This window comes from Lipotes vexillifer, unplaced genomic scaffold, assembly GCF_000442215.2.
Source record: "Lipotes vexillifer unplaced genomic scaffold, Lipotes_vexillifer_v1.1 scaffold1055, whole genome shotgun sequence".
Classification (NCBI taxonomy): domain Eukaryota; kingdom Metazoa; phylum Chordata; class Mammalia; order Artiodactyla; family Lipotidae; genus Lipotes; species Lipotes vexillifer.
The window spans coordinates 807,137-819,312 of record NW_006785407.1 but is presented as its reverse complement, the minus strand read 5'-3'; the positions used below and the strand labels follow the sequence as shown (position 1 = coordinate 819,312).

General features: G+C 45.3%; 1 protein-coding gene across 1 annotated transcript in view; it reads right to left on the bottom strand.

Annotated features, from left to right (window-relative positions):
• Positions 1-5,360: 5,360 nt before the first annotated feature.
• The window catches only part of PRKN (parkin RBR E3 ubiquitin protein ligase), a 767,911-nt gene continuing 761,095 nt past the window's right edge, over positions 5,361-12,176 (bottom strand). Inside the window, exons 8-9 of the mRNA XM_007457572.1 lie at positions 11,482-11,599; positions 5,361-5,604 (exon numbers count right to left, since the gene is read on the bottom strand). Of these exons, the coding sequence (XP_007457634.1) occupies positions 5,492-5,604; positions 11,482-11,599 (231 nt within the window). The 3' untranslated portion in view covers positions 5,361-5,491. The remainder of the gene's footprint in view (positions 5,605-11,481; positions 11,600-12,176) is intronic.

The window sequence follows — 12,176 nt, the reverse complement described above, 5'->3', positions numbered from 1 at the left end:
AGAACCCTTTGAGTGCAATTCTCAGGGACTCCCAGCTAAGGATACCTGATCTGAGACCAGGGATTTCCGTCCTGCGTCGTATGTGCCTTTGGAATGGAAAGTGATCGCCTGCCCAGGGGACACTGGTCATGCAGCTGAGTCACTTAGCTCTGAGTCTAGGCTCCACAAGTTAGCTTTTCACTGTGGTGTGATTTTCAAGTAGATTTGCTCAGAACTCCAAAATGCAATTCCCTGGTTATGGAGCCTGGAATGTGGCAGGCCCGGCACTAGGTATTGTGGATACAAAGGCGCGTACTATAGTTATGTTCTCCTTATCTGCTCCTGGGGGGTAGAGATAAGTAAATCAGTGATTAAAGTTTCACACGTTAAATGCTATTATGAAATATATATATGAATGAATTATAATATATATGAATAAATATAAAAAGTAAATATTTGGTTCCCGGCCCATCGTTCCTAAAACCTTTGGAATCCCTGGATTGATGTGTATGCTAATGAGATGACTGTGGTCGGACCCTAGGTAGCTTCAGGATGGGGGCTGCCTGCCAGGAAAGCCAAGGCACAATTAGAGGGTTGGAAATTTTAGCCCTAAGCCCTGACATCGAAGGAAGGGAGAGGCGGAGGGGCAGGAGGTTAGGTGAATTACTAATGGCCAACGATCTAACCAATCGTGTCTACTTAAGGAAACTTCCATTAAAAAACCCTAAGCAATTGCGTTCAGACAGTTTCCCAGCTGGCGAACACGTTGACGTACGGGGAGGGTGAGGCACCCACAGAGGGCGTGGACGCTCGGCACACCCCTCCCCATCCCATGCCTGCCCCATGCAGCTCTTCCATTGGCTGTTCTTGAATTTGAATTCTTTATAACAAACTGGTAACAGTGAATAAAGCACTTTCCTGAGTTCTGTGAGCCATTCCTGGGTAATATTGAACTTGAGGGGTTGGGTCATAGAAACCCCCGATTTATAACCCGTCGGTCAGAAGTATAGGTGGCAACCTGGGACCTGTGACCGGTGTCTGAGTCGGGGGTGGTCTTGAGGGGCTGAGCCCTCAACCTGTGGATTCTGACACGTACTCCGGGTAGGTAGCGTCAGACGGAATTGACTCGTAGGATACCCAGTGGTGTCGGGAGGACTTTGCTGGTGTTGGGAAAAAACACCAGACAACTATGACTCGGGAAGCATTGCGGCTTTGGGAACACAGAGGAAGGGACCCTAATGCAGACTAGGGGGGCTAAAGAAGGGTTCCTGGAGAAGTGGATTAAACGGAGACCTAAGGGTGGCCAGGCAAAGGGGGAAGACGGGGCTGTAAAGAAAAGATTCTGGGCAGATGGAAAATCTCAGCAGAGCATCAGGACGTGCGCTTCTCCTTGCAAATACAAATTGTGAATTGACCCTGTAGCTTCCATACCTCATTCTCTTATGAGCTAGATTAGTGTGAGTCCATCTTCTTGGGTCCGGACACCTCTCGACACAGTGACAAAGTTGATTCTCTCGGCCTACGCATCAGAGGGTGAGATCAGGGAACACCGAGGTCCCGCTGAGACAGTGTCACCAACGTGAGCGCCAAATGGATCTTCCCAGAAAATACTCCCTGCCTTGTTTTGCATGATTATTCCAACTGCAGTGAAAGTTCTTAAATATTTGTGGTTGGACAGTTTATTCACAGCGGGTACTCTGAAGACAGGCCCAGCGTTGTTTTGAAATAGGGTTTTCTTTTCAAAACTGACATAGATACTCTCCGTGGTGTCAGAAGTGGCCTGGCGGGGGAAAACGGGACGCATGCGCCAGTGATGTTAGCTTCCCCGCTCCCGGTTGATCCAACACACTGAAATCCACCGCGAGTCCGTCACCCGCCTCTTCCACGAAATCACTAACTCTGTGAAGGGACACACACACCTTCCCGGCACCTGCAATTAGTTTGCATTCATTCTGTGCTTTTTGTTAGTTTGTTCGGGGGCCTCCACTGACTAGTTCATCTATTAATAATAAGGAACACTTACTGAATGTCTCCCGGGTGCAAGTTAAGGGCTTTACGTGAATCAACTCATGTAATCCTCATACCAGCCCCATGAGGTGGCTGCTGTTACTGTCCCCAGGGTTCACACCCAAGGGGGCAGTGGAGTCGCTCACTCAACTGCTTTCTCTGTCTTCGTTTCTAGAAACGTGGTGTTTCCTCAGGGCATTTCCTGTGATGTCTGGCACCAAGGGGCCCTCGGGGCGTGCTGCTCGCCCCAGACATGTAGGGGAGCTCTCCAAGAACGTTCCATCCGCATCATGAGACACGGACTCCTTGTGAAGTGAGCAATGCACAGCCACCAACATGGAGCCAAAGAAGCGCAGAGTCAACACACCCACGCCGAGAGCAATGCAAAGTCACCCAACGTTTCTGAAGTGACATGACAGAAAGCCCCGTGGTCTTTCCCAGCACAAACTTCTGTTTTAAACAGTTATTAGAAAAGTTTGCTGAGAAGGCAGGAAAGTAACCGTTAGATTTTTAAGTGATGGTTTGCCTTTCAGAGCCCTGTCAAAGTTTTTTAAAATTTTTATTGAAATATAGTTGATTTACAATGGTTGTGTTAATTTCTGCTGTACAGCAAAGTGACTCAGTTATACATATATATTCTTTTCCATTATGGTTTATCACAGGACATTGAATATAGTTCCCTGTGCTCTACAGTAGGACCTTGTTGTTTATCCATCCTGTTTGTACTAGTTTGCATCTGCTGACCCCAAACTCCCAATCCTTCCCTCCTCGCCCCACCTCCCCCTTGTACAGCCCTTTTGATAGCACTGGAGAAACGACCTAGTTTTAAAACAGCCGGGGTTCATCTGGGGCCCAGAATAGAGACACGATGGCCACGGCCTCACCAGGTAACCCTTTCGGGCCACGAGTGACACGTCCTGGGCTTCCCTCCCACACCTTCAGCATTTATTGATAACATGTCTTCAAAGATGGACTCAGAAACTCTTTGGATGCTTTTATTGACAATTTGAGCACAACCTTAGACATAGTTGCCAAGTATTTCTTTACACAGTTCAGAGAAAAATAAAGATTCTTCTGCAAAGACTTTATTTCTGTTCTTTTGCTAGATTCACAGCTTGTTGCACCGTTCAATGCTCAGACATGTTCATTTATAGTGGTTTGTGATTCACACTCATTTACAGTGGCTGCTTGTTCTTTAACTTGTTTTAAGAATCAGTATTCTATTCTGAAAAGAAAAAGAAGGTACCACCAGGGAAGTTGCAGGGACCTAGGACTTCTACTGCCTGCACGAGTGGGAGCAAATCTTGTCTGCCTGGCACACCCAACAAACCATGCAGATCGGGAGCAGGCAGTAACAGCAAAGTCATTAAGCTGCAAAGCTGTGGCGGGTATAAGATGCTGGGTGCCCCCCTACAGAGGGAACCATCTGACTGTCCTGCCGGCTCCGTGTACGGAGCTGCTACCTGCTGGGACTGTCGGTAACTCGCAGGCAGGCCCCGCGTGGGTTCCAGGCTGAGCCCTGATGCCAGCCATGGGGATGTGGGGCTCCAGCCTGGTGACCTGCCTCTTTCTTACTTGGGAGACTGGCTCTCTGCTATCTCTGTACCATCCATAGGCTCCCTGACAGGAGGTGGCATCCTCTGGGCCGTGCTGGGGAGGTTGGATTTTCCCACAGAGTGAAGCCATGTGAGGCCGTTCCCGCTGATGGGGCTGTCTCCTCCCTATAATTTCCCAGCTGCAGGACCTCTGAGGAAGACGGAGAGGGGGGATGTCCCTGGATGGATTGTTAGGGACAAAGGGACAGATGTCCTGGGGGAGTCTGCTGGGGTCCTTCCCTCTCTCCCTCCAGCAAGGGTTTCTGGTGTTACATCTACAAGGACAAGGCCTGCTACAGATTTCATAATTTCCAGGGTCTCTAAATCCAAAAGAAACCCTGTGCTCTAGTGAGAGTCATTACACCCACAGTGATGGTCGCGATCTTCCTGAGAAGGCGGACGAGAACAAAGACAGTGGTTTGACTTTTCCATCACATGCTGTGCTGTGGAGGATGAGGTTTGCTGCATTCAGTGTAAGCACATCTCTTTTTGATGTATTGTGAATGCCTCAAAAATAAAAAAAAGGATGAAAACTTGATCAACAATCCAATTCAAGCCATGTTAACGTGAGGAAATATTCTCGTGTGAGTTTACATCCTAGAGAAAAGAACTCTGAATAACCCGTTGGGGGGGGCAGAGCCCCGAGTGGGCTGTCCTGAGCCATGTTAATTACACTTACAATGTATTTTGGTTCCATATCACCGCGATTCGTCCCCAGTGACCCCTTTATCCTTTTAGGCACATTTTTGTTGTTGTCGCAGTTTCCCTTTACACTCTGTTGCTTTGACAACCGTAACCTGAATCAGATCTGAAAGGGGTCCAGAATAAAATATTTTGGTATAAAATATTTTGATACAGAAAAGTGTAATTAACATGGTCCAGGTGGACAGAAAGTGCATAAAATTTCATTTTGATGATCTGGAAACGCTCCTTCCTTACAGATTCTGCTTTAATAACCTGCATGTTTGTTAACACTGAGAATCATTATGAAATCATTTCTAAAAGTGTCCCCTCTAGAGGCACCTTATTCATTACATTGACAGTGAAGCCAGATGTAGGAGCTCCAAGCTCAAAATGAATGTTTAAAATCAAATTCTCGATTGTGTAATACTTTCAGAAAAACAATTTCTTTCTAACGTTGCATATAATTAAATGAAGTGAAAGTACACTAAGTTTTGATTTCTTCCCTATACATTTGAACATTCAATGTTCAGATTAAGTTTCATAATTTCTCAGTTAGTTGACAAGCTGATTCATGCAGAGTTGATATTTCATTAATGCAATACATAAAAATAGAATTCTTGGGGATAAACACATGGTTTTGACTATTGCCTGTGTTCTTTGGGAATAGATGCTTTCTGAAAATTTAAATAAGAGCATCGCTTTTTAAGCTGTGAATGTCATTCTCAGAATCCATTGCAGTCAATCTTAGAGAGAACCACTGACAATAGTTCCTCAAAACTATTTCGCACCTCACCAAAGGCTTCTTCCCATTATTTGCTGAAGGTAAAAGGCAGCTAATTGAACCTGAGAAATCTCTGTATTTTTCCAGCCTGACTTGAGTTCACTCAAGAATGACAACCCATACAAAAGGTGAATTGCACTGACATCTGTGCCCTGGTGTCTGTGTATTGCAGAGGCCTGCGAATACTTCCTGATGGTCTCACCATTAGCTTGGCTGTTTCCCAGGGGCACAATGAAAGGGATCCTGGGAGCTTCTCTTATAACTGTTTTTGTGATTTTGGAAAGAACTTTGTGTGTGTGTGTGTGTGTGTGTGTGTGTGTGTGTGTGTGTGTGTGTGTGTGTGTGTGTGTTTAGAGAAAGGAGAAGCAGCAGATGACACTAGGACACTCTGTACGTTTCCCAGTGGGATGGCGGCTGAGTTGCGCCTGCGTGGCCACTGCTCCAGCTACACGTCGAACCAGTGGTCCCCCATGCAGGCGCGGTTCCACTCCAAGCCGCAGTTCCAGCACCACTCGAGCTGGCACTGGGGCTGCGGGCACTTCATGTGCATGCACCCTCCTGTGGGCAGACAGAGGCCACAAATAAGCACCCGGGAAACACTCCCGCACCAACCTTCTGTTCCAGAAATGCTTCCTAACAGAATTATTGCAAGCAATCCAAGAGCAGAATCTGAACTGAGGAAAACAAACCAGAAAGCCCACTGGGAAGTTCTAAAGTTCTGACATTCGTTAAGAAATGAGAGAATAACCTATATGGGAAAAAAATCTGAAAAAGAATGGAGATATATATCTGATTCACTTTGCTGTGCACCTGAAACTAACACAACATTGTAAATCAACTATACTCCAATAAAAATTAAAAAAAAAAAGAAATGAGTGAGATCGAAGCATGACGCGTCCATCAAGGACAAATTTTACTTGTAAATCTGAGTTTACTGACTTCTCTTAAGATGGGATTTAAAGACAAACGTTTTGTGTTTCACAGACGGGGTCGATTCCTTATTTAAATATACAGTAAATTTAATATTTTAAGTATACAATAATATATTTAACAATTTAATACATAATAACGTCAATATATACTATGAGTAATTTTTATCATTTCTTCAGTCTTATTTGGCTTGAAAAAATTCATAAGACAGGAGTTGGGACAGCTGTTCCAAAAGCATTTAATAAGTGAATAGGTTCCTTCATGCTATTCAAAATTTTATTTAAGATGAGGATAGAGAGAAACTAATGAATAATACTAGGTGCTCTGCATCTGTTATGTCATTTATTCCTCAACAGCACCTTGTGAGATAAGGGTGTTAACTGGTTGTAGAATTTTCTCAAGGTCTCAAGGTTTTTGAGTGTGAAGCCGGAGGTTTAACCAAGATGTGTGTGATTCCAATGTTCTTTCTTTCATGGAACAGGGCCTTTCCAGTATGAGATGAAAAGTCCCTTATTTTGGGATTCCCCACCTCCCCCATTTGTTAAATACGTTCCCTACTTGCTTCTGGGGATCAGACACCAAGTCTGCTGCGAAGCCAAGAGAAAGTTATTTGTATGAAGTTATATGTAGAGAACTGTTTGTGAGTGACTTTCCCAGATAACCAATCAAAAGCAATGTCTTTCCTTGAATTCCATGTAGCACTGAATGTGCTCCATTGTTCAATTTTACCAGTTGCCTTGTTAAGCCATTTTTTCTTGCCAAATTTCCAAAGAATTGCTTCAGTGCTGTCTCTTTTTCTTTTCTTTTCTTTTTTTTTTTGCAGTACGCGGGCCTCTCACTGTTGTGGCTTCTCCCATTCCGGACGCGCACGCTCAGCGGCCATGGCTCACGGGCCCAGCCGCTCCGCGGCATGTGGGATCTTCCCGGACCGGGGCACGAACCCGTGTCCCCTGCATCGGCAGGTGGACTCTCAACCACTGCGCCACCAGGGAAGCCCAGTGCTGTCTCATTTTTATATTAGAAGCTTGGCATGAGAGCTTGCACTAATATAAAATATTTATGAATATGTAACTAAAGGCATTTGTTTTAGACCAACTTAAGGGCATTTAAAGTACCATAGTTTTCTACTTCTTTATGGTTTGCTTTAAAGATCATTTAAAAATTCAAATATGTGGAAAATAAAGGGAAAAACGTGTGATACTTTTCTCTTACTATTTCCCAATTAGCATTACACAATTACAGGATTGTGTAATTTTCAACACATATTTATTCATTGTGCACTTAGGATGTCAATAATATAATAAATAATGTAATACTGTATAATCACTTAAATTTCTCTGGAATATCATAAAGAATGCTTAAGCAATGTATTCAAATTCAATGGACTATTAAGTGAGACTGAATGAAAGTTTGAGAATGTTTTCCTATTATACCAAAATCTTAACGGATCTGGAATACTAGCTTTAACAAGTAAGATTTTATTATAGAAACTAGACTCACAATGGCACAGTGGAATAAGAAGAAAGGAAATAGCAAGAGAGAGGATATTCATGTTGTTAACTTTCTTTTCTTCCTGGTGTGTAATATGGAAGGAATATGCTAGACCCCATAATTTGGAGGAGTCAGGGATTCCAATTCTAAAAGCCTTGCCAGCTTAAAAGTAAACTCGAGCAAGAAGCTGCTGACTATGCCATGCTAATTTGTGGATATTTGCATAGAGAAAGTCTAGCTTCCCTCTTAGAGGATTGTCTCCTGACTGATGCTCAAACCATGAAAAGCCCCAACGGTGCACAGCCAACACACCATGGCCTGGGCTGGCCACTCTGCCCTTAGATTTAATGAGAGATCAGAAGCTCTTGAACGACCTGAAGGCAGATTTAACGGACAACAGACGCTCATTGCAGAGAAAATGAATCCTGAATCTCATCTGTTTGAGGTGGAAGTAAAGGAAGAACTTCCGGGGATTAAAGGGCGTTTATAGGAGGGAGTGCCAAGTTCAGCCTGCATTCAAAACGGAAATAATTCTCATTATCATGACAGCTTTGCTGAAGGAAGAACTACTTTTCTGGGATTCAGTTGAATATGAAACAGGCTATGAATTTAGGTAGAGAGCGAGATAATGAGACTAGCTTTTCTTGCTAATGGAGCCTAAGTTTGTTTTGGTCGTAGTGATATCCTTTAAAACAGTAGAGACTATCGTTAATAAGCTGAAAGTTTCAGCTTTTCAGTTCATAGGTTAAAAATCTATAGGTGTGGCCTCTAAGCCAGTGGGAGAATCAGGTTTCCCTGAAAGGAAATCCAGTCCTGCCTAATCCCAGACTCCTAGATGTGTTATTACTGTCTGACACTTTCTCGGTACGGGTCATTCATCTCGAATTGATTCAAACAAAATTTTGAGAAAACATAAACCTTCCCTTTCGTCCTTCATGATCATACGCTACACAGAGCTGTGAAGAAGCATTTTCCCTCAACAATATATTCTGTGCATTATTTTGTTTTTTAATATATTTAGCTCTGCCTCATTCTTTTTTTTTTTTTAAATTAATTTATTAATTTATTTATGGCTGTGTTGGGTCTTCGTTTCTGTGCAAGGGCTTTCTCTAGTTGTGGCAAGTGGGGGCCACTCTTCATCGCACGCACAGGCTCAGTAATTGTGGTTCACGGGCCCAGTTGCTCTGCGGCACGTGGGATCTTCCCAGACCAGGGCTCGAACCCGTGTTCCCTGCACTGGCAGGCGGACTCTCAACCACTGCGCCACCAGGGAAGCCCTGCCTCATTCTTTTAAAGATTGCCTGTCCCTCTATCCATTAAAGAACACTTGCATATGCTCCAATTTTTCACGTTTAATGATTCTGAGAATATTCTGGAACACATGTACCTGGACCTTTTGCAAGGAATCAAAATTCCAAGAGACAGAATTGCGTGTCCAGTGGGGATCCACCTTTAACATGCTATCCTGGTTATTGTAAAGCGAACACACATTTTGTTAAAAATTAAAAGCAGTGGTAGACACTAAAACCAAAAATCTATAGGTGAAAAACCAGAGCTTTCCATGTAGAGTACATTACAATATTTCAAAGAAAGAACCAGATTAGGAAACATGTCTGTAGTCAGGAATCACTTGACCCCTTCAATTCCACCTTCTGGGGCTGCAGGTGTGGTCTGACTCAAGGCAGACCTGAGCACGTCGTTTTCTGGCCTCACAGCCCGGAGCGGTTCCCTGTCTTACAGAATCAGGTCCAAGCCCTGCATGTTATTCTGGGCCCTACATTCCTGCCACCCACTGCTTCAGCAGATGCTCCACAACCTTTTCCAGGAACTCCAAACAGCTGGGCTTCTCGCACACACCAGGCACTGATGCTTTACCTTCCCTGCCTTTGCACCTGAGGGCTGCCTGGAAGGCTTCTCTGCCACGTCCTTGCCTGGCTCGTAACCCTGACCCTCATTCTCGGCTCAGGTATCATCACCAGGAAGCCGTCTCTTAACCCCAAGGTCTTCCTTTACTAGCTTGTTTTCTCTGTCATATTTTATAAGGTTATCTATTTATGTGTCTATCTCCTTTCCTCGCTCCTTTTAAATTCAATAAATATTTATTTATCGGGTGCTCTTCTGAGGAAAGACAGCCTCAGGGCCCACCCTGGGGCCGAGGGCTGGGTTTCACGCACAGCAGGCCAGCTCTCAGCCCCGACAAACCAGTGAGTATCTCTAGATATCAGAGTACTCTGGGGAAATACTGGACCGGGAAGTTTCCCTACCATCTTCTTCTTTTTTTTTTTTTATCAGATGCAAAGTGTTTAATAGTGTTAATAATATGTAATAATAAGGGCGGCTAGTGAAGGCCCAGTGAAGAGAACGTGGGAAAAACAGTACCTGTGCTTCGTTTATTTCTCAGCCGAGCTAATGCTGCTGACCCTACCGCGACGTGTTTCACATTTAGAAAGAAGTCTGGGTGCTGGGCTGGGACGGCTTTAAGGTGGATGGCATGGGTGCCCCGCCGGCTCCCGTGAGGTAGCAGGGCCCCTGGGAAGGGGGCAGCCCAGAGGAATGCTCTGAATATAGACTAGAGTTTGACTTCCAGCAACACTACAGAGCCCGGAGGGCTACACAGCGATGGCCCCCAGACCACAAGATCACACAGAGCAGCCATCAGAGCAGAGGGAGGTCAACGGGGGGAGGAAAAACCACAGCCACGAGCATGGTCGTGTCCCCAGAGCCCAGCTGGTCTCCCTCTCAGTGGCCTACAGCGGTTACATGGGGCCCCTTGTCAGGAGGCAAGGAGCCGGGAGCCGGGAGGGCCTCCTTCTGGTAGGAGCTCTCTCAGGTCTCCCCACAGCTGTGGTGGCTCCCAGGGTGTGAGGATGCATGCACGTGACCACACGGGTAAGGGAAGGGAGACGCTGCCCTGGGTGTAGACTATCCCCAGGGAGAACCATCTGAATACGAATGGTGGTGTTTCTAAGCCCGTAAACCTGTGCAAAGCAGCAGATATACTTGGGCTCCTGGGAGCCCCTGACTATGGTAAACGTCGTTTCATCCATCCAGAGGTGTCCCCAAGTTATCCCCTCCCATGCTTAAAATTTAGAGAGAAGCTGGTGGAAGGCAAAAGCCCCATATTCAGAAACACACTCATGGAAAGGCTAGTTTAATGAAGAAGCCAAATGTCACCCCAACATAAGGCACTAACTCTCCCACCACAGGGATGGTGAAACCAGAGCCCAGAGTGTGTCCCGTGTTCAAAGGGATAGGAATCACTGACGTGAAAGAGAGAGTTTCATGGCCAAAAAAAATTGCGAACCAACTGGTTACACCAAGTTAAACAGATTTCTTTACAAAAGGCATTCTGAACGGCTTGAATGTATGTTACGAATGGGGATAATAATAGCTTCCTTATGTGGTGTCTGTGAGGATTAAATGATCTGATACTCGAAGGGAACTTAGAACCAGCATTTCGTAAGTGCTTAGTACAAGTCAGTTGTTTTCCTTGTTGTTATTCTCCAAGAGGGGATACAGTGGGAACCAACTGCCAGATGTATGTGACGTGGTGGCATCTGCCTTTCCCCGGTGAGTATCTCTAGATACCAGAGTAGTATGGAGGGCACTCTGGGGGAAATATTCGACTGGAAAGTCTCCCTAGCACTTGTTTTTAAAAATCAGGTGCAAAGTGTTTAGTAGTGTTAATAATAAATAATAATAAGGGCAGTTAGTGTTTCTTCAGTGCTTTCTCTATGCCAGGCACCGGGGAGGCATTTGCCACCCACCATGTCATATGGTTCTATTGCTGCGGGGCAGCTTCTGTTATCAGCTCTATTTTACAGAATAGGACTTGCAGCTTAGGAGGCTAAGAAGCTTGACGTTGAGAGAGCTGAGACTCAAACTCTGGCCAGATGGCGCCAAAGTCCCAGCGCTGAACTCCCCAGCTAGCAAGCCCTCGTAGAGCCCCTGACTGTCCCAGCCATGCAGCTGACGCCCTGAGACGCCCTCACTTCTTGCCCAGCCCAGACTCACCATGTTTTTCCACCGGCACGTGGCAACGGGGACAGGGTTTAGAGGTCTTCTTGATCGTTTCTTTGGAGGCGTGCTCCCACCGAGCCCGCTCTGCCGTCTTCTCATCAACTCGGTAGGCCTGGGTAAATGAGACAGAAGGAGCTGAAAGTCAGATCTTCACAGTGGGCTACAACGTGGGTCCCTTGAAACACTGCACAGGAAGTTCTTAGAGATGCAAGTGCCTTCAGGCAAGAAGCTCAAAAGTAAACTCACTTGACAAGTGGTGGATGGCTCCCGGCCATGCAGGGACATGCACCAACATGGTTTCTTAGCATCTGGCCTGTGCTTACAAGCTAAGACAAGACTGCAGTTTTGCAGTATGAGTTCCTCTTTTTTATTGTCTTGAATAATTGTAACACATAACATCTAGTGGGTGCTTAACATGCAGGCAAGGTGGCACATACTCTTAAAACCTTCTTGCTAGACGCTTCATCAGGTGAGTGTACTAGTTTTTATTTTACATCGAGGATTAGACATGTTAAACAACTGCCCAAAGCTGATAAGCAGCAGAGTCTATGTGACTCCAAAATCTCTGCTTTTAAACTTTCTTCAACATATTATTATCTTTCATTCCTGCACCTGGACAGGAACGTGGTCACAGACAGGACGGGGCAGGAACAGGGAGGTGAAGCTGATATGACAGAGGAAGTGGCAGC